Below are 19869 nucleotides of genomic sequence, written 5' to 3'. Positions count from 1 at the left end.
TGAGCTGCGTGTTGTTATGGAAGATTATACGTCTACAGCGCTCTGTTTGTGGAGCCTTTTTATTTCATGAGTCATGTGAGCGTGAGTCATGTTTAACAGCTTGTTTACACCTCACTCACTTTTGTCGGGTAAAATCCTGCATCGGTTTCGACTGTCTTGTCTGCTCTTGTGTCCTTATTTGACACTGGTCAAACTGGAGCTAAACACGCTCCCCTTGTTCACTGTGATGCACTCACTCACTGCTTCATATCTGGCGCCACAGACTTTGGAAAGTAAATACTAGAGGCTTCCTGGTTTGAGTCCAAAATCAGAGATCATTTGAGACTGTCATCAGACTTTCATATAAACAATCTCTGAGTTGCTTTTCTTTGCATCATCATCTCACTGCGACTCTCACTGTCCTTCACTGGATTACACATGTTTCCCACAGACCCACAAGTGATGCAACACAATGAAATGTCTGTGCGATCCTCCTCGCTCACTCACTGGTGACAACGGCAGTCTATAGTGCTTTTTAATGGAGTGAAAGTACATCAGCACAAAAGCTGCTGAACGATCAATTTCCCCTGACTTATCACAGCGGATCGCGAGCTGGAGCACGGTGGGTCGTTTCCTTGAGGCGAACAAAAGACTCGAGAAGGTTGAATAATTGAAGGATATCACAGATTTGTGAGTGGACAGCATCCTCATTAGACTCCAACAGGCTCCAGGGGAGCTCCTCCAGGGAGCCCTTAAACCTGCCTCCCGTTCCTCGTGTTGCCAGGACGACAGACGGAACACAAGTCCTCGTCTCCTAGCAGCAGATTGGCTTCCGTGTCCTGTCCTGGCCAATGGGAGCGCGGCGCTTGTAGAGGAATCTGTGTTGTTGCTCGACTGTATCGTCGCGGGAGGGGAGGGTTTGTGGGGGAGAGGGAGGTGGAGGGGGGGGCTGGTACACAAAGCATCCTGATCTTGTATAAGTCAGCTGCCGTTTGTTATTGAAACTGCAGACGCTTGTGTCATACAGTGGCACAGTCAAAACAATGAAAACACTTGACACAATGAGTAGAAAAATACAATTATTATTATTATGTCTTAATAGTCATATATATGATTCGAATTGTTGTTTGCTAATATAAATAAAGTATGATCTATCTATCTATCTATCTATCTATCTATCTATCTATCTATCTATCTAACAGGCCATTCCCATCAACCAGTTATGAGTCAAGGGACACCCTGGAAAGTCCACTCCAGGGCACACATGGATGTACAACACGCACCAACAAAAACGTTAGCTGCCTCTGGACTTAAATGTTACTTTTTTGGACGGAACAAACCAAGAAACATAAACTTGACACAAAGTTGGATTTGAACTGAGGTTATTTCCACCCAAGTGCTCATGCATATTACACTGTAATACAGTGACTTCACTCTCACTGTCAAGTGTAGAAGAAGGTATAGGAGGAACTCCCTGGGTCAACGCTAAAAAAAAATAAAAAATTCCACCCTTTCCTCGAGTGTTAATGGTTTGGATCTTTGTTTTGTGCATGTCACCAGTGATAAAAACATTTCATGTGAGGTCTGATAAAGTCTATAAAGTTACTGTCAAAGTGTTCCACAACAGTTATAAATTTAATATTATTAAATCCCTATAGCAGCGTTTGCGATGTGTCGAGAGTAAAAGCAGACAAACAAGTTGGAACAGCCAGTCGAACGAAAAGGGGAGGTGGAGGTTAAGGGGTTCACGCAGACTGGGAATCTGGTTCGGCTGTGTCCTTTCACCCAGATGACGTGATGGAGGTGGCGGCGGAGAGAACCCACTGAGTTTTCGTCAACCAGTGGCTTCAATGCGACAGTGTTTTAGCATTGAGGAAACATCTGCAAAGGCTTCAGAAGTGAATGATTCATGCCTTATTAGCGGCTTAAATTCCATAAGTTACCAAGAGCACTGACAAGGTTTCATAACCCCAGAGCCTCTGCTGTCAGTCGCCATGTGACATCTGTAAAGGAATGACAGTCAGTGAACTTATTAATACCGAAGATAAGCCTGGGCCACGTTGGCGTTAGCACGTCGCTGCTGCGCTGTTGATATAACAATTCTTTGAAATAGGGGATGTGGAAGTTCCACTTTTGTCTTCCAGTCTGTCAGAGTTCAGGGGCTGCTTGTGAAATATAGCCCCTGGGTGGTATATTTAACCCTGCTGGGGCAACTCCCCCCCCCCTTTTTTTTTTTTTGACTTCGCTCCTGGAGTTCCTGGGATGGGGGAGTTGCATGTGGAGGCCCAGATAGGGCCAGTGTAACCTTTCCTCCAGATCCTAAGTTGAGGTGGACTGGCCTACTTCTCCCAGGCGTCGGTGCTTGGACAGACGTTTCAGTCGCCTTGCACCTGCAACCGTCAGACTGTGGATGATCCCAGAGGTCAAGCTTACGTGAAACACCAGCTGAGACTCCAGCCTCCAGGAATGGCCACACACCTGCTCAAGCTCTCTCTGCAGGAAACACTAATTCAGGAGCGATAACTGCCTCAAAGTGTGGCCATATAAGTGCGGTGCATTCACAAAAAGGTCCAAATGAAAATAAATGTCCTTATTTTTTTGTCCAGCCAAAGGCTGTTGCTGACATAACTTTATATGTAGGTCAAGGCTGACGTGTCGAGGGAATGACCTCCATTTTTTTCACGTCAAAATTCAATACGTTTTATTTTTAAAGACATGTGTGTGAAAGTTTGTTTTGATAGCCAACAAAGAAGTGATTGTTGCGTGAGATGATGCACCGGCGTCTAAACAGAAGTCCATGTGATGGGTTCAAGTGGGGAAATCCATTGCATGACTACAAGAAAAGCACCACACCCACTGACAAAACAGGTGGGAACTCGTGACCCACACCTGTTATTCCAAGTCTTTAAATTGAATTGAGATGTTTTCAAAAATATATATTCTTCAATGCATCCATATTATCTTAAAAACGACTTATTTTTGACATTTTAAATACATGCTTTCCTTGTTATCGTTGAAATACAATAGTTGAAATGTTTTTCATGTGACCATTACCGTTCGGTTTGTCCACCTTTTCGGTGACCAAACTTCGCAAACATTTTCAAAAAAACAAGACAACACCCCGCGCTTGAGCGGGTGCAGACGGAGCGTTCACGTGCTGCAGGACATTTCATGACAGCGGAGATTGTAGCAAAATGCTCCACTGCAAAGAAATGTTATGAATAAAATTAGGAGAGCGATTTAAACTAAGGGTCAATCATAACAAAAAATAAATAAATAAATATATAAAAACAGGCACTCAGTAAATTATAGATATAATATGGGTCAAGTGGCTGTTCCTTATAATGATAGAACACACTCTGTATTTATTAATGCAAATACTGAGCAAATAAAAGGATTTTTGCACAATATGAATATGTGTTGTCCTAAATCTTTAATGGCGTCTTTCAAGGTGAGGTGGTGTAGTGTGGCCTTACCTCCCAAATGTGACCAATGAGAAGCAACAATGAGGAGAATTTCCTCGTCCCAAAACAAATAGGTAAGTTGGAATCTTTAACTGCATTTTAGTGTGTTTAGATTTGGCAGATGACTATCACTATTTAAAAGTCAATACTGTAAAAAAAAAACGGACACTAAAATCGTGCTTCAAGCGGTTTTTCAGATGATATCAAAATGTTTCTTTTTTAGAATAAAAACGTTACAGAATAGTGCGTTTCATCCAAGCAAATCTTTTTAAAAACGTTTTGTCGACATAAATCTGACGTGCGCCTCTATTCATACGCTGCAGCGATTGCGAACATGGATGTTCCTACAGTCCGTGAATGCAGCATACACTGGATAACCTTTCGCCTAGTTTAGCGGATGGCAGTTCATCGGGTTTACCCTGACACTGCTGACTCTCTTGGCCACGCCCACCAACGGCCACGCACCCTATTTCCTCCAACCGCCCAGTGTGCACGCAGTGTTCACGCGGGCTGAGCTCTCCCATTGGCCGAGCGTCAGCACACACTCGAATGTGATTGGCCGAGTGTTGCCACCCGCCGGTACGTGTTGTGAGTTTTGTTTTTCTTTTTTTTCCTCCTCCTCCCCGTGTTTTACACACACAGCTGAGAGAAAAGGGAGCCAGTCAGAGACAAAAAAACACCTCAAGCCAGCCGGAGGACGAGCAGCAGCAGCGCTAGCGACTGCCGTCTCTTTGTTCTGGACTTGTTATTGACAGCGACAAGCGATATTTTCAAATGGCATCGCGAAAATACACGGAAATGGAGTCATCCGAGGTGAGAGCATCATTTATGTAGCATTTTTAACTATTTTTATCGGTTATTTGCTTGGCATTTTTTAATCTTTAAAATGTAAACTACATTAAAACGCGCGCAAACACAGGGATGGCAGTGACTATATTTAACTTTTCATATATATAGTAAAATGTGATGATAATAATTTGAATTTCGTGGTTGTCAGCATCAGCGACCAACCTTTCCGAAGTGAATCTGTCTTATATTGGTGACTATTTATTCAACAAATAAGACGTCAGTTTTCTCCAACTGTTGGGTCAGTTTGTTTGATCCTCGATATAAGTTTGTACCCTATGATCAACTTCCTGATGCAAACCCGCTTTGTGGGGATTTCACATGGCTCATCTCTGCTGGGTTGTGCTATGTGGTCTATATTTGGCCATGGGAGGTGTTCTGGCTCCCAGCCATTGGCAATGCATGCTGGTCCGAGGAGTAGTCACCATGACCCCCTCCCTCTGACCTGGGAAGTGAAGATTCTGAAACAATGACTCAGGTTTTTCCTCCATAAGTTGCCATTTTGTGCTGTCTGTTTGGTCATCGGTGATGTATGTTGATCGGAGGATGAGATGCTGAAAGTTTTGTTTGACTCTTCCAGGCGGGGTATGTGGGTCAGTGTGGACCCTGCCCGAAAAGAAGGAAGCATGACAGCAGTGGAGGAGCCAGCAGCTGCTCCCCAGCTCTGGAGTACACCGACCTGGAAGCAGCTGAAGCGCTGGTGTGCATGAGCTCCTGGGGCCAGGGCAACTTTCTCAGCAGCAACAAGCCATGCAAGCCCCGACCCCTCACCCCGGCGTCCGACTCCTGTGACTCCCTCTTCCCGCCGGAGATCCCTGAGCCCTCCAAAGACTTTGTGTCTCTGTCGTCCCTGGTGAGTGATACCTGCTGTTTGATCTGCAAACACATTCCTGAGATTGCATGCTTTGCGGCTGGTTAGATAACAGTGGTTTACGGCGACGGAGGTGCTGCACGCCTGTTGATCAGAGCAGAATCATAGGAATCATTTATCAGTGCAGCACAGTGTGATGCTGACCTGTACAAACAGCTATTGTAAAGCAGGGAGACATGTTGTTTCTGTTATTACAATGGAGCTAATACCCCCCTCTCTCTCTCTAGTGCATGACTCCCCCTCAGAGCCCCAGCTTTGTTGAGACTTCCAGTACTGCTGGACAGCCGGAGATGGCCCCCTCTTCCAAGAAGAGCCCTTCCCTCCCGCCTCCATCCCAGCCGTGCAGAGCCATGGTGACCAGCGTCATCCGCCACACGGCAGACAGCACCCCCTGTTGTCACGTGTCGGTCCCCCCCAGTGTAGAAAAATCTCGAGACACTGCGGCGCTGACAGTCTGCCAACAGCAATGCATCACAACACCTCCACAGACACCATCGCAGTCTGGTGTGGCCATCTCAACCGCAAGCACCTCAAGAACAGAGCAGCAGTGCACTCCAACACAACCGTGGTTGGTCTCCTCAGCCACTCCCCCCCAGTCACAGGACAGTGCTCCCCCAAGCCAACCCCCGGTCACCAGCCCTCAAATCATCTGCCAGATGTTCCCCGTCAGCAGCCAATCAGGTATCATCTCAGCCTTCATCCCCAGTTCAGTGCAAACGTCCAGCGCTGGAATTCGGACTGCCACCACACCCATCCTCCCCCAGCCGGCCTCTAATGCCGGGTCGGTCCAGCAGCCTCTAATTGTGGGCTCAGCAGTGCCTCAGGGGACGGTGATGCTGGTGCTCCCTCAATCCTCCGTGCCTCAAGTCCCCCACGGACCCCCGACTGTCATGACGTTGGGCAACACCAAGCTGTTACCTCTGGCTCCCGCCCCCTTGTACGTCCCGGCGGGGCCCAATGGGAGCAACACCACCGCCAAGATGGACTTTTTGCGACGACGCAACTACGTGTGCAACTTCCCAGGCTGCAGGAAGACGTACTTCAAAAGCTCGCACCTCAAAGCCCACCTCCGAACACACACAGGTGAGTGACAAACGATCAGTTCATTTACCTGAGCTGGTTCGTGTCTGCGTGGTGACTCACCTGCTGATTCGTCTCCCCTCAGGTGAGAAGCCTTTCAGCTGCAGTTGGGACGGCTGCGACAAGAGGTTCGCCCGGTCCGATGAGCTCTCGCGCCACAGACGCACGCACACCGGCGAGAAGAAGTTTGTCTGCTCGGTCTGCGACAGACGATTCATGCGCAGCGATCACCTGACCAAACACGCCCGGCGCCACATGTCTACGAAAAAGACTCCCTCGTGGCAGGCTGACATTCAGAGTTTGAACAAAGCAGGTGTTGGCAAGAGCCTCCCCCCAAAGCCGGGGCTCGCCACCTTAAGCATGCTGGTACCTGCCGGCTCACAGTAGGCCGCCGCGCTGGCACCGTACCTGCACCTGACGTTGCACAGGGATACGAGAGCAGCCGCGCACGTTAGGCTGCTCTGACTCTTCTCACGGGAATGAAAGATAAACATGCACTGGACCTTTTTTTTTTCTCGAAACTGCTCATTTGTACAACATGTCTGGACTCTTTGTTTACTTGCCAAAGCCTTTGTATGAAATATGTCTTACACATTTCATCATTACCTTTTCTCCAATATCTTTATTGTGATGACACTTTTGTGAATGTATTGTCGTATTACGAAACACATTTATTTGTCCTATTTGGGGAAATATACAAACGTTTATATGATATATTAATCATCAATATTGCAATTATACTTTGATTATATCGACTTGTCTGACCTTTCATATTATTTAATACATATTTGTAATTAAAAACACATCAATGTGCCCCGCCCCGTCTCTTTCTTCAGAGTCAGTATGAAAAGACGAACATGAAAGTGGCAAAAGCTCAGCTTTCCAGAGGTTATCCGGGGACAAACCGATTTTCTGGGTCCTAATAGTCAGCAATCTGTTTCCATAAAACGCATCGAGCCGCCCACTTCCTGTGTGTGTGTCATAACGCACGCCCCGCTGCCGTTCTCTCATGGTCAGCTGAAACTCATTTAAGTGATTCCAAATGTGCTGACTGGCCTGTGGGTAGTTTCCTGCCGCCCGCACGAAATTCTGAGGTTTTAAAGCTGGTTTAAGGGGGTCATGTGGGGACACGGGCTTCGGTTACCAATTGAAAACAGATCTGGCAACCCTGCTCTGCTATTACCTTGCCTTTTCAAGCCATAAAATCTTATCAAAGATTTGGTCCAATCTATATAATCTTTTCTCCATCGATAGATTCTTATGAGGGCTGATGTATGTGGGTCAATAGCAGTCACGTAATCCACGCAGCATTGGCAGTTCCACTGTTATAAACAGTAGCGGTGGTCATACACCTAGTAACAGCGCCCGCTCTCCAATCACAAAGAAGGAAATATGAACTGTTGGGGGCGCGACCAATCACATCTCCTCTCAGAATACCCGCCCCCTTTCGCCTTACTGACCGACATAGTCGCGGACTGAGCGGCGCTCGAACTTGCATCAATGAGGACATCTGCTGGTGGAAAGCAGAACGTCATGCCATCGCACGGACGCTGCGGAAGAGGGAATTAATTCACGAAATATCCGTCACTTAAAATATGTTTGATTCCATTTGCTTCAAAAACCATTGCAACTTTTTTTTTTATTGGTACATAGTCACGTATTTGGAATTTGAAAGAACAAAGTCTGCTAAGGAGCACAAACAATTCTATTTTTGTATGCGTATCTAAGATATTGGAGTATTGGATAGTGTGGTCAGGACTACCAACAGTTGCTTCGACAGAAAATGTTGGTGTATCGGTATGTATTTAGTGAAACAAATCTTTACAATAATTTAACCAAAACACAGCCACAGCGCCTGTGAAATACAAAAAATGAGAAAATGATAGAATAACAGACGAAGAAATAAAAGTTTTTAGGCGTTATGCAGGAACAACAAAAAGTAAACAATGGGGTGTTTCATACGGACCTTTTATCGTGATGCACCGTCCGCAGTCGCTATGGTTACGACAACAAAGTGTCTGCTGGCAAACAGAAACAATCGCAAGAGGATAGACGTTTCGCCTGACTGAGGAAGAAGAGAAACTTTTGAAAACGACGAATTAAATGTGAAGGTAAGTCCTTATATAGCAATGTAAACAACAACAGGAGGGAACACTCTCTGATAGTAAAAGTGAATTCATTTACCTGCTTGTTGACGCAGACGCCCTGTGGCCTTCTCAGCATGGAGGTCAGTGACAAGCTCAGAGAACTTGACATGACTTCAGATGAAGTCGACAGGTTCACCCAGGCGTTCAAGGACGAGAGATTCCGCGAGATGCTGCGAGAGTACGCGGAGGAAATCTCAGATCCAGAGAATAAAAAGAAGTACGAGGAAGAGATGACACTTCTGGAGCAAGAGAGAGGCAACCACGTGGACTTCATCCACCCAGAACCCTTCAGAGCTCTGCGGACCAGCGTGGACGGCAAGCGCAAGTGCTTCATCAACATCTGCTCCAATGACAAAGTGGCCAAACCCGAATGCGCTCCTGGGCAGTCGGAGGACGGCCGTAGGGGTCAAAGGTGGTCTCTGCCTCACAGTCTACACCCTGGAAGACCACATAGTGATAAAAAGGGAGTGAAACAAATGGTGTATGATGTTGTTTTCCACCCGGACACGCTTCACATCGCAGGGAAGAACAGCAGGTTCATGGACATGGTGAAGAGCACAGCCATCCAGGGGATCGAGAATGCGTTCAAAGTGACTCTCGACTCCAAAAATGTCAGAGAATTAAAGGTGAAGTATAAAGGAACCCCTCAGCCCTGTATAATTCGCAAACCAATACCAGGATATGAAGCGAAAGAATCACCGGAGGGAGGTTTTTCCGTTCCATATCCAGATCCGAAACCCAAACCTGCTGGGCCGCAGAATTTCCAAATCAAACCGGAGACTTCGCACACGCCCACCAAGCCGAACTGCTCCATTAAATATCGGTCTTATGTCGATATGCAGGACTATACATGTTCCAAGGATTCCACACAGCGCACCAGACCCAAAGAAATCGTGGTCACCATCGACCTGCCTCTGCTGAAGACCGTGGCAGACACCAACCTGGATGTGAAGGAGAAGATGTTGCTGTTGGAGTGTGAGAAACCGTCGTACAAACTGGAGCTGCCTCTGTCCTTCCCGGTGGATGGAGACAAAGGAGAGGCCAAGTTTAACAAACATAAGGGGCAGCTGACCGTGACCTTGCCTGTTCTGCCGCCTCCGAGTCTGAGTCATGTCCTGAGTTTGGATGGAGATGAAGAGAAGAAAGCGGTGGAGGACATGACAGAGTCGCAGATGGAACATGGAGAAACCGAGAGGTTGGAGAGGGGAAATGAAACAATACAGGGTGCAGACAGTGACAACACCACAGCAGAAGAAACTAGAAAGGAGGGAGGAGACAGAGAGGATGTGGAGAACAAGTTGGAGACAAAGAAAGAGAAGATGGAAGCAGTGAAGGAGAACCCTGAGAACTTATGGAGAGAAGTAGAAGAGCGGAATGGTGAAATAGAGGACACTTTGAAGGGAAAGGAGGTGGACTTTACTGAAGACACCTGTCAGAAACAGGTGAGTGAGATGGACTGCGGAAATGAGAAGATCTTGGGAGCGAGAGAGGAGGATGAACCAAACACAAATAAAGCAGATCGTATGGAGGGAAATGCCCACGATAGCACAGCCGTTCAGGAGCCAGATGACATAATGAAGAAGATGATAACGTTGAGTGTGGTGGAACCAGACAAAAGTCTCGCAGATCAGAAGGTTCATGGACAGAATGAGACGAGTCAGCAAGCTCCTGAGGAGGTTCAAAAGAGCAGTTCAATTCATCACACAGATAAGGAGAGCAGTGAAGAAGAGCATGTGCAGGAGGAGATGGACTTTAGAGAAGACACCTGTCAGAAACAGATGAATGAGATGGACTGCAGTAATGAGAAGATCTTGGGAGCGAGAGAGGAGGATGAACCAAACACAAATGAAGCAGATCTTGTGGAGGGAAATGCGCACGATAGCACGGCTGTTCGGGAGCCAGAAGATATAATGAAGAAGAGCATGATGACGCTGGACAGTATGGTGGAACCAGACAGAAGTCTCGAGATGAGCATGTATGCAGATCAGAAGGTTCATGGACAGATTGAGATGAGTCAGCAAGCTCCCGAGGAGGTTCAAAAGAGCAGTTCAATTCATCACACAGATAAGGAGAGCAGTGAAGAAGAGCATGTGCAGGAGGAGATGGACTTTAGAGAAGACACCTGTCAGAAACAGGTGAATGAGACGGACTGCAGTAATGAGAAGATCTTGGGAGCGAGAGAGGAGGATGAACCAAACACAAATGAAGCAGATCTTGTGGAGGGAAATGCGCACGATAGCACGGCTGTTCAGGAGCCAGAAGATATAATGAAGAAGACCATGATGACACTAGACAGTGTGGTGGAACCAGACAGAAGTCTCGAGATGAGCATGTATGCAGATCAGAAGGTTCATGGACAGATTGAGATGAGTCAGCAAGCTCCCGAGGAGGTTCAAAAGAGCAGTTCAATTCATCACACAGATAAGGAGAGCAGTGAAGAAGAGCATGTGCAGGAGGAGATAAAATGTGAGAGGTTAGTGGAGGAATGGCCTGAGTGTGTAGTGGAGGGGAAGAAGATAGAGGAGCAGAATCAACAAAAGGTGGAAGAACCTTCCCATCTTAATGACGATGAAGCCGCCAGTCAGCTTCAACGGCTGGATTCCTGCCTGGAGCTGCACATGGATAGTTCACATTCAAAAGAGGTGAGAGGAGAAACCTGAGTCAAGTGTCTTGGCAAAGTTCATGACCTGTTTATGATTTGTTTTTGTCTTCAACGCAGCACTCAGACATGCATACTGTTGAGCAGGACGTGGACGTATGTCAAGTCCCTGAAGCAGACGCTGCTGCTGTAGACACGTCTGTGATCTGCTGTGGAAGCAATGATGGCGTGGATGAAGACGACCTTCCCTCAGAACAGATCCTCCAAACCCCAGTGTTTGTTCCTCCTGCCATCCTGCGGGAGGTCGGCAAGGACGGAAAGGAGACGATCATCTGCGACCACTCGACGTCTGCCGGGTTCATCTTCCAGAACTCGCTGCTGTTCGAGCTTGACTGAAAAAGAGAAGCACTGTTTTAACCATCGCAAAGTTGATCTGAGTTTTGTTGAGCTGTGATGGAAGAAGTTTATTGCTTTTTGTCATTAAGATAAAGAAAAAAATCTTTACACTCATCACTTCCTTCTTTTTCAAAAGAACAAATTACTGTAAAGCATTCTATTAAATGTCATTTTATTACTTCCTGCCAATGCATCAAACAAAAAATAAATATTGAAGAAAAATAGTTATAATAAAAATAGTATTGGTTTTATCTTAATGAATATATTCTGAGCACAATTTGCTCACTTGTTCCATCACATTCCTGAGCAGCGCCCATTTGTTTTGTATTTTAATTACAAATTCAAATGGAAAAAGTTCACTTGCTTGTCCAGACTTTTCTACTTTCAGTTCCTGGATTGCTGGTCAGATTCACTGTGACCAACACAAATTTGGTGGAGGCCAAATCCGTCCACAGAAACATCCCCATTGGATTTCTATAAATAAATCTAAAATAAAAACACACACAAAAAGAGAACATACATACTTTAATTTTTATTAAACTTGTCCACATTTTATCCAAATATAGATATATTTATAAATGTAAACAGTAAATAAATGAGGCATCATATACAAACCAGCACTACTGGACCAGGAAATTCCATGTTTACCACTTCCTGCTTAGATAAAAACAGTGCAAATTGAGTCCAGCAGGTTCCTCTGTTGTGTAGAAACACAGTAAAATAGTGAATTAGACCATCAAAAAGTCAGTCATATGAAGTGTGATGACACAATTGGTGAAGTTCAGTTCATGTGTGTGCCTTTATCTTCCTCCTCTCTGGATAATGAGGTCCAGAAATTCGGAGTAACAGGAGAGCGAGCAGAAGTACTTCTGCACAGGAGCGTCGGTGCCGCCCATGTCGTCCACCAGCACCACAGTGTTGGAGACCTCGTGCAGGTTCATGTTCATTGTCGTCTTGATGTAGAAGCTGATGCAAAACCTTTTACAGTCGCAGAGCTTTGCCACTTCAAGGTCACGACACAAGTGCGCAGGGATGACATCCGGACCGTGGGCTAGTCTGAATTTGGGGGGGAGGAAACAGAAGGATCTCAGAGGTTGTATATTTAGAGGTGATGCAAAACTTGAATCCTCACCTCAAGTTCCCCACCGCTCTGGACGCCAACTCTTGAAGTGAGAGTGGAAAGGTGAGCCGCATGGTGTGATCCAGAGGATTGGGTTGAACGAACGGGTTCCCGAACAAGTCCAAGTTTTCCAGCGTGAGTTTACGGAAGTCGCCGGGCAGCACCGACAGCTGGTTATGTGCCGCAGACAGGAACCTCAGTTTCGAGAGTCGCCCGATGTGAAAGGGCAAACAAAGCAGCTGGTTGTCGTCCACCTTGAAGTCAACCAGTTCTCTGAGCTGGCAGAACTGTGCCGGGAGGTACCGCAATCGGTTCTGGCTGAGGTCCAGCCTCTGAAGGGTCTGTTGCAGGGTGGACAGACACAGCGCCTCACTGAAGGCTTCCAGGTGGTTGTGGTGGAGGACGAGCTCCGACAGGCAGCTCAGATCGCCGATGGTGGCAGGAAGCTTCGTGATGTGGTTGTAGCTGAGGTCCAACTTACGCAGCGCTGCAACACAACAGACACTTCATGACATCCTCAGCTTGAGTCGCAAGTTCATCCACTACCTTTTAGCGACAACATCCGCATGTCCACTCGGGACAGTCGGCAGTAGGAGACGGTGAGCTGCTCCAGGGAGTACGGGAAGTTGGAGGTGAGGGGATAATCCTTCTTGGACACGATGCTCAGCTTCTTCTTGGGTTGCTCCACGTCTCTCGCCCGCACAGGAGTGAGGGTGGAGAGAGGAAGGCTGCTCGTGTCACTTCCTTTGTCGGCCAGACGAGCAGCGGAGAGGAAGTTCTTCAAGCTGTTCACATCTGCCTTTTAAAAGAAAGCGGTTAAATAATTTTAATAGACAGCAACTTTGAACACTAAGTAAAAGAAGTGATGCTGTACTGTCCCCCTCAATAGCCAGCATGAACAATGAGGCCGCTCTGCTGTCTGTGCAGTCACAACAAACCTGTCTGACTGTCTGCTAGACAAATGAGTGAGTCAACAGTTTGAGGCTTGTCTCTTTCACGCTAATGCAGACACTGTCTGGTACAAAAAATGACAACAATATTTGTGCGATGAAAATTAAATCCTCAGGTTTTCAAGTCATTATCCAGTACACATTCTTAACACACACCTTTGGAGCCATCGGTGCCTCTTAAGACATCAACATCTGCTCACGATAACTAGCTGACTCATCATATCTGGTTTTGCAACTCATGTCGAGGCATGAAGTGTCATTCACTTGTGGCGTCAAGATAATAACACACCGTCAGACCTTCAGCTAAATAGCAATAAAGAAGGGGCATCTTTTGAATCACAACATTCCTTTGTACCTCACAAGACACACACACAAAACTAGCCATCCACTAAAAGAAAACGCCATCCATCAGAGCAGAACACCTACCTCCATGGCTCCAGCTCCGGTGCTACACTCCCATTGTTGCTACTTTCACTGAAGGACAGAGGTCAGCACTAGCTGCCCGACTGGCTCTGAATACTTCATTTTTGTCTTCACTACAATGTACGTTGTGGAACCTCTGACACGGATTTTGTTTTTAAATGGAAAAGCAGAGCGTTCTACTTAACACACTGTGATTACGAAATCCATGAGTCATGAATGGGAAGTGAAGCAGCCTCATGAGGTCCATGTGTTTGGTCATACAGTCACGTGATCTACTCGAGTATTCACAAAAAAAAATATAAAATTAACAATTATTAACCCCAACAATAGGCATGTCCTAGTTGTGGGTCAGCAATAAACATGAGGTTTCAGACAACAATGATGTTCACTATTTGACTAGGATTAGATGAGATGAGATCAGATTGCCTTTATACCACAGGGGGGAAATTCAACATGTCACAGCGGCCAATGACAACAAAGACAGTGACACATATCAAAGACATTAAAGATACTCAACAAACATCAAAGACTTCCACACAGCATCAGCAAAAAAAAGACAAATAAATAAACATAATATATAAACAATATGACGAACTAAATAAAATATAAGTAAAGATAAGTTAATAGATAATACATAGATCATGATAAATTACACCTCTTTTTCTGTTTCTTTTCAAAGACGCCTGTTATCACGGTAGTTCAAAGATAACATGCTGTGTGTGATTGGCTCAGTCACCTTACCTTGCTCAAGCACACGTCAATAGCAGGCTCCTTTAACCTCACAGTGGCTTTGCCTTCATCCACAAAAAAAGTAAAGAACCTTTCAATGTTGTCTTTGAGCTGCAAGAAAAAGACAAGGCGACTGACTCGCTTTTCTCGACAGGTACTTTCTTTATAGTCATTTCTGTTTCACAAATCGAGTTTGACATTTAACAACTTCCAAGTGAGAAACACACAATCTGTGACATGTTATTATGGCACAGATCCACAAAAACAACACACCTTGTACTTGGATCCAGCTCTGTCCTTAGCAGTGCAGATCATCATGTAAACGTTGCTCCGCTCACCCTTCTTGTCCAAGTGTTTCCCGATGGAAAGCACAGCTCTGGTTCCTTTTCCACGGCTCTTCATTCCGTAGGTGGGCAGCATCCGATGAACCACCTCCACATCACACTGGAGCTTCATGGCAAACGACTCTGGAGAGAAGTCTGGTTAGAGGAGCGCTCGTGACACATCCGGCCTGGTTGTCAACAACAATCCCACCTACTTCGAGCCAACACAAACCGGTCGGTGTGCGTCGGAGATATGGACAATTCCACGCAGCTGAAACAAATCGTCGAGGTCTTCAATAAACGACACGATCAACAATAGCTCTAAAGTGAAGAATACTTGGTAAGTGAGCGACCATTGGCGCTGCTGTACAAAAGGGAAGTGACGTCACGTTGGCGCTCAGCTCAGGGCCAACCAACGCCTCAGTAAGGAACGTTGCTATTGGCGCTCCTTGAAGTCGCTACGTGACGTCATTAGCTCGCAAACCAACGACATCGGCTGCTTCACGAATATTGTTTAATTAAATTTAAATTTTAAATTAAAGTTAAATTTAATGTTTTGTGTTTGACGTAAATTGTGGAAAGAATAAAGGACTATCGTATCGAACTCACCAATAAGCAATGGCATGCAAAAGAAAGTGCAATAATAAAACTAAAATGTCGTCACAAATGCATTCTATTTTATGATAAATGCGTTTACAATTTTTTATTAATTACCCTGCATGTTTTTAAAATATTGTTAAAAAGAAGCTAGATATAATCTAGTACCTTGGATCTCACAATAAATCCAAGTTTAGTTTTAGAAGTGAGTAGATTTGACTCGTCATTGGTTTCACAAACACAAAAGAGGCTGCAGAGATTAGAAAGTTTCTGACAACGTCGACTTGAATCAACGTGACGACAAGAACTGGTCTGCAGTTGTTTTGATTCCTCCACTCCCGAGTTCACCCTCAATAAACACTACATGCGCAGTTACGTCAATTCAGACGTGGGAATGAAGCAGACTAGGATGTAGAAACCTTTATTTTCACCCTGAAATGCAAAAGTTAGTGTAGATATTAGTCACCATTGAACAACGTACATATACAGAGACAATCTGGATTATTTCAATAAAAAAAAGTTAATTCCACCGACATCATGCAGTTTTTCTTTCAGAATCGTACACACAGGACAATGCACGTCAGCATTGTAAGATACCTAGATTTAAGTGACATTTTAAAAAAGGAAGTCAACATCGTGCAGGCTGTGTGTTAAGGTGTGAGTTATCCAGGTCACAACAAGCAATGCGGGACTGTGCAAAAATATATTGTCTTTTTTTTCTTATGTTTTACAGTTTTGATCCATAATCCGACTCCATGATCTGATTTGTGTGGTTCCTCATAGAGCTGTCTCAACGCAGGACGACTCTCGGCGTATGAGGTAATGGCGTCCGCTCCTCCCACTCTCGGCGCCGCAGCCCTCAGGCCGGTGCACTATGAGCACCGGGAAGAACCGGGCGTCCCGGTAAGTGGGCGGGCTTTCGCTGAGAGCCAGCTGGCTGGAGTCGGAGCAGCAGCAGGGCTCGGTCAAATTGCTGCTGCGGCTCCTCCACAGAGCCATGGTGCGATGGGAGCCGTACATGCGGCAGAGGGAGAAGCGCGACGCGTCTGAGGAGAGTCGGGAGCGGAACAAAGCTCCTCGGCAGGAGAAGATGGAGGAACAGCTGGAGCTGGTGATGGTCCTCCTCCGACCCAGCAGGCTCTCCGGTCTGCTCGGTTCTTCCTGCTGTTCCTCCTGACTCTGAAGAGCTCCGTAACTCTGAGTGGTGGGGCTCCTGTCTAGAAGGTAGCAGTTGGCGGTTGAATTGTCAGTTTCTAAAGAGTTGGACTCCGGGGTGCCTCCGTTGATCAGCATGGCTTCCGAGTAGCTGGGAATCACCTGGTGGTTGCAGCGAATGTGCCACTCGATCTCAGTGCTGTCAAGGGTGTCCACTCTGGGGATGTTACAGCCTCTGGTGCCCATGTCATCGTCCACGTGGGAGGGGCTGTACTCCAGCCCAAACAGCTTCTCCACGCGGTAGTGCACGTACGCCGTGCGATACTCGATCAGCACCCTGAGCGGCCAAGAGAGCATGAAGAGCGCAGCCAGCCAGAAGGCCAGCTGGGAGTTGTACCACGGCATCCGGTCCGGGTTTGCATAAGCAATAAGGTTCTCCCTGAAGTCCACGTTCTTCAGCTGCATCCCCTCCCTGGCCTCCATGTAGTCATCCAAACCTTCGATTTCGGAAAAGAATCTGGCTCGCTGGTTGAGGTAATTGTTCTCAGGTCCCGCCTCGGTGAAGCTGAAGCATTTGGTGAAGCGCAGGCGAGTCGCCGGGTGAGCCTCCAGGCCTCTGAGGTCACGGGAAACATCCTTCATGCCACACAGGCTGTAGTCAAACTCCCCCTCGGCCACGTGAGTGTTCACCCTCTCGTGGTAGACTTGGGTGGTGGTGTAGGCGTCACCGTTGCGGTAGCGTGTGACCTGGCGCGTGCGTCGGACGAAGTGGTAGCTGATAGCCTTCCACCAAATGCAGGGTTCAGCCTGCTGCATCCGGAGGACGCGCTCGTAAACGCTGTCTATATCCGACTTGCACTGCAGCTCGGTGCGGACCTGGCAGTGCCAACACTCCACCATGTACAAGACGTAGAGGATGAAGAGGAAGGCCAGGGGGATGTAGACCAGACCATCGGAGCAAGGGCTGTCGTGGTAGATCATGGAGTGACCCCCGATCCCGATCCCGGAGCTGCCCTGGATGGAGGAGGTGAAGGAGGCGGCGAAGGTGGAGGTGAGGGCAGAGTTGAAGCTGATCTTCGTGACCCTGGTCAGTTGGCACCAGGTCACAGTGGCCAGGCAGCTGTACATGAGCAGCGACAGCAGCAGGCAGCGCCAGTGAGCCTCTCGACACACACAGGCGCTCAGAGACTGTTTCACTGGACACTGCTGCAGAGAGGAGGGAGAGAGGAGAAGCACTTAGGGCAATGAGTCGCCAGTGACTTGCAGCAAATGAATGTGCTTGCACTATAAATTACCAAGCCGGAGTAAATCACTGTACTTCTAAAGCATGATGTAGTGTGTCAATAACAATAGTTCATGGACTTAGATCATCATCATATGGTCCAATAAAAGAGCGCCATCAGAGGTGGTTAGGTTTACGGGGCGCAATTACAAGGCAGCGGCCGATAAAATAATTCTTCTGTGCCTGTTTTATGAGGTTATTTCTCAAGGATTAGCAACATGACGACGAGTAGATTTTTAATGCAGACACAATTTGAGTTCATTGTAACATTTTTACAACAACAAATAAAAAAGAGACCAGTGAAGATATCAGTCGAGTGTCTGGATTATTTTTCTATTTCATTCATTTCCCCTCAGTATAACACATTCGGTTGCTCATGCTAAATCAGTCCGAAACAAAATGATTTGTTTCTTGGACTGACTGTGCTTCAGTTTAGGATTCGATTTGTGTTTTATGGAGTGAGAGGATTCAAACTGACAAGGCACCATCACTGACACAGGCGAGCAGTCACTCTCACTGTTATTTATGGAGCGGTCGCACACCAAAACAAACGGCTTTTCGTGGTAAGGAACATGAAATAATGAAACACAAAAAAAGAATCTGGGGTCAGAAAACACTCGATTATCGAACGAAATATGACAATAGCATTAAACTGGAAGTGCAGAAAGGACTATTGACCCCTATGTGTAATATGAGATAGAATCATTTCAGCGCATGGAGTTCAAGGATTTCTATGTATATATATTTGGACGGATCAGTTTACTGAAAGGTCACATAAACCACGCAGTAATTACAGAGATACTGACGTCAAAAACATTGTTGTCTTCTCTGGCACAATATCAGGTTTAACAGACTAGTAACACGAAGAAGGGGATCATAACGACTTTGTACTTTTGCAAATAAGCTTCATAAATCAACATTTTTTAATGTATTGGAGCCAATATTGGCTGGAAACTATACCCAGCTAATTTCAAATCAATCTGATGGGCTTTTATCATTATTTCCACTCCAGTGACTGGGCCACTTCACCAGATGGGATCACATGAACGACCCCGAGACAGACATTACACACACGCTAAGTCAATATACTATTTAGTTTACATCAGCCGAGTAAACGCCTTATGGTTACACCATCCAACCTCTGACAAATTTCTGCAGTCGGCCCTTCCTTTAGGCGGACTAAGTCGACGCTTTGCCACCCATATTACGTCGGCTGGAAAAACATTGGATCAGCACCCCGATACTGGATTAAATACTGGTCCATATAAATGGTTGAAATCAGCAGAGTAATCCAAAACAATTTATATTATTCTCACTCAAATCTCTCACTCATACCCACCTCATTCTCCTCACTCTCGGCTGGGGAGTCCTCCAGCTCCTGCTCCTCTTCGCTGGGGCCACTGGCCCCGGGGTCCTCTGCGGACTCCACATCCGAGGACACCATCCTGCAGCGTCACTTCTCCCTGCGCTCTCGCTCTCGCATCGCCCGAGGTTCCTCGCCTGCCTGGTCAGGTCTGTGATGCTCGCCACCTGGTCCGCAGCCAGCCAGCTGCTGGTTCTGCTGCAGGGAGCGGGGGTCCCGCGGTGGTCCCGGCTGGTTGGACGGCGGGGGGCGGGGTTGAGGGATTGCACCGCAGCAGAGACAGCAGAGGTTTACCATGATGCACAAAGGCCAGCGGCGGCAGGACCGTCAAATCACCAGCAGACATTCATCACTGCGCACTGCCGCACCAGGTCCATCCCGATGCCGCAGCGGAGCTCCGGCGGCGGGGCGAGCTCCAGGCGTGAAAAGATTTAACGAAACCATCAAAAAACATAAAACAAAACCTTGGTTTCAAACATATATCTGGAAAACTAACAGAACCACGTACGTGGCATCTTCCCCGTGTCGCTGCAGACGTGGAACTC

At 46.7% G+C, this 19869-nt stretch overlaps 4 protein-coding genes across 4 annotated transcripts; 2 read left to right on the top strand and 2 right to left on the bottom strand.

Annotated features, from left to right (window-relative positions):
* The first annotated feature begins 4076 nt into the window (after nucleotides 1-4076).
* On the top strand, nucleotides 4077-7048 carry LOC128747446 (Krueppel-like factor 11). Its single transcript, XM_053845337.1, has 4 exons — nucleotides 4077-4256; nucleotides 4870-5142; nucleotides 5388-6243; nucleotides 6326-7048. Exons 1-4 carry the CDS (start codon nucleotides 4218-4220, stop codon nucleotides 6625-6627), a joined length of 1470 nt encoding a protein of 489 aa, XP_053701312.1. The 5' UTR covers nucleotides 4077-4217; the 3' UTR covers nucleotides 6628-7048.
* Nucleotides 7049-7811: 763 nt separating this feature from the next.
* Nucleotides 7812-11619, top strand: dnaaf2 (dynein axonemal assembly factor 2). Its single transcript, XM_053845571.1, has 3 exons — nucleotides 7812-8351; nucleotides 8441-11029; nucleotides 11107-11619. The coding sequence occupies exons 2-3, from the start codon at nucleotides 8462-8464 to the stop codon at nucleotides 11380-11382; spliced, it is 2844 nt and encodes a 947-aa protein (XP_053701546.1). The 5' UTR covers nucleotides 7812-8351; nucleotides 8441-8461; the 3' UTR covers nucleotides 11383-11619.
* Nucleotides 11620-11887: 268 nt separating this feature from the next.
* On the bottom strand, nucleotides 11888-15301 carry lrr1 (leucine rich repeat protein 1). Its single transcript, XM_053845574.1, has 6 exons — nucleotides 15143-15301; nucleotides 14878-15071; nucleotides 14617-14715; nucleotides 13049-13301; nucleotides 12515-12989; nucleotides 11888-12438 (listed from the first exon to the last, which is right to left on the bottom strand). The coding sequence occupies exons 2-6, from the start codon at nucleotides 15058-15060 to the stop codon at nucleotides 12183-12185; spliced, it is 1266 nt and encodes a 421-aa protein (XP_053701549.1). The 5' UTR covers nucleotides 15061-15071; nucleotides 15143-15301; the 3' UTR covers nucleotides 11888-12182.
* A 648-nt stretch (nucleotides 15302-15949) lies between these two features.
* Nucleotides 15950-19846, bottom strand: si:dkey-13p1.4 (transmembrane protein 151B). The gene is made up of 2 exons (XM_053845573.1): nucleotides 19301-19846; nucleotides 15950-17885 (listed from the first exon to the last, which is right to left on the bottom strand). The coding sequence occupies exons 1-2, from the start codon at nucleotides 19403-19405 to the stop codon at nucleotides 16302-16304; spliced, it is 1689 nt and encodes a 562-aa protein (XP_053701548.1). The 5' UTR covers nucleotides 19406-19846; the 3' UTR covers nucleotides 15950-16301.
* Between the last annotated feature and the right edge of the window lie 23 nt (nucleotides 19847-19869).

Source organism: Synchiropus splendidus, chromosome 16, assembly GCF_027744825.2.
Source record: "Synchiropus splendidus isolate RoL2022-P1 chromosome 16, RoL_Sspl_1.0, whole genome shotgun sequence".
Taxonomy (NCBI): domain Eukaryota; kingdom Metazoa; phylum Chordata; class Actinopteri; order Syngnathiformes; family Callionymidae; genus Synchiropus; species Synchiropus splendidus.
The sequence above is the reverse complement of the archived record's forward strand: the minus strand, read 5'-3'. Positions and strand labels throughout refer to the sequence as shown.

Excerpts from the sequence above, each read along its gene's own strand:
- dnaaf2 (XM_053845571.1), top strand. The coding sequence starts at position 8,462 with ATGGAGGTCAGTGACAAGCTCAGAGAACTTGACATGACTTCAGATGAA. Across the intron at positions 11,030-11,106 it reads ATAGTTCACATTCAAAAGAG|CACTCAGACATGCATACTGT; the intron begins GTGAGAGGAGAA and ends TCTTCAACGCAG.
- LOC128747446 (XM_053845337.1), top strand. The coding sequence starts at position 4,218 with ATGGCATCGCGAAAATACACGGAAATGGAGTCATCCGAG. Across the intron at positions 4,257-4,869 it reads CGGAAATGGAGTCATCCGAG|GCGGGGTATGTGGGTCAGTG; the intron begins GTGAGAGCATCA and ends TGACTCTTCCAG. Across the intron at positions 5,143-5,387 it reads TTGTGTCTCTGTCGTCCCTG|TGCATGACTCCCCCTCAGAG; the intron begins GTGAGTGATACC and ends CTCTCTCTCTAG.
- si:dkey-13p1.4 (XM_053845573.1), bottom strand. The coding sequence starts at position 19,405 with ATGGTGTCCTCGGATGTGGAGTCCGCAGAGGACCCCGGGGCCAGTGGC. Across the intron at positions 17,886-19,300 it reads CCGAGAGTGAGGAGAATGAG|CAGTGTCCAGTGAAACAGTC; the intron begins GTGGGTATGAGT and ends TCCTCTCTGCAG.
- lrr1 (XM_053845574.1), bottom strand. The coding sequence starts at position 15,060 with ATGAAGCTCCAGTGTGATGTGGAGGTGGTTCATCGGATGCTGCCCACC. Across the intron at positions 14,716-14,877 it reads GAGCTGGATCCAAGTACAAG|CTCAAAGACAACATTGAAAG; the intron begins GTGTGTTGTTTT and ends TTTTTCTTGCAG. Across the intron at positions 12,990-13,048 it reads GCGGATGTTGTCGCTAAAAG|CGCTGCGTAAGTTGGACCTC; the intron begins GTAGTGGATGAA and ends GTTGTGTTGCAG.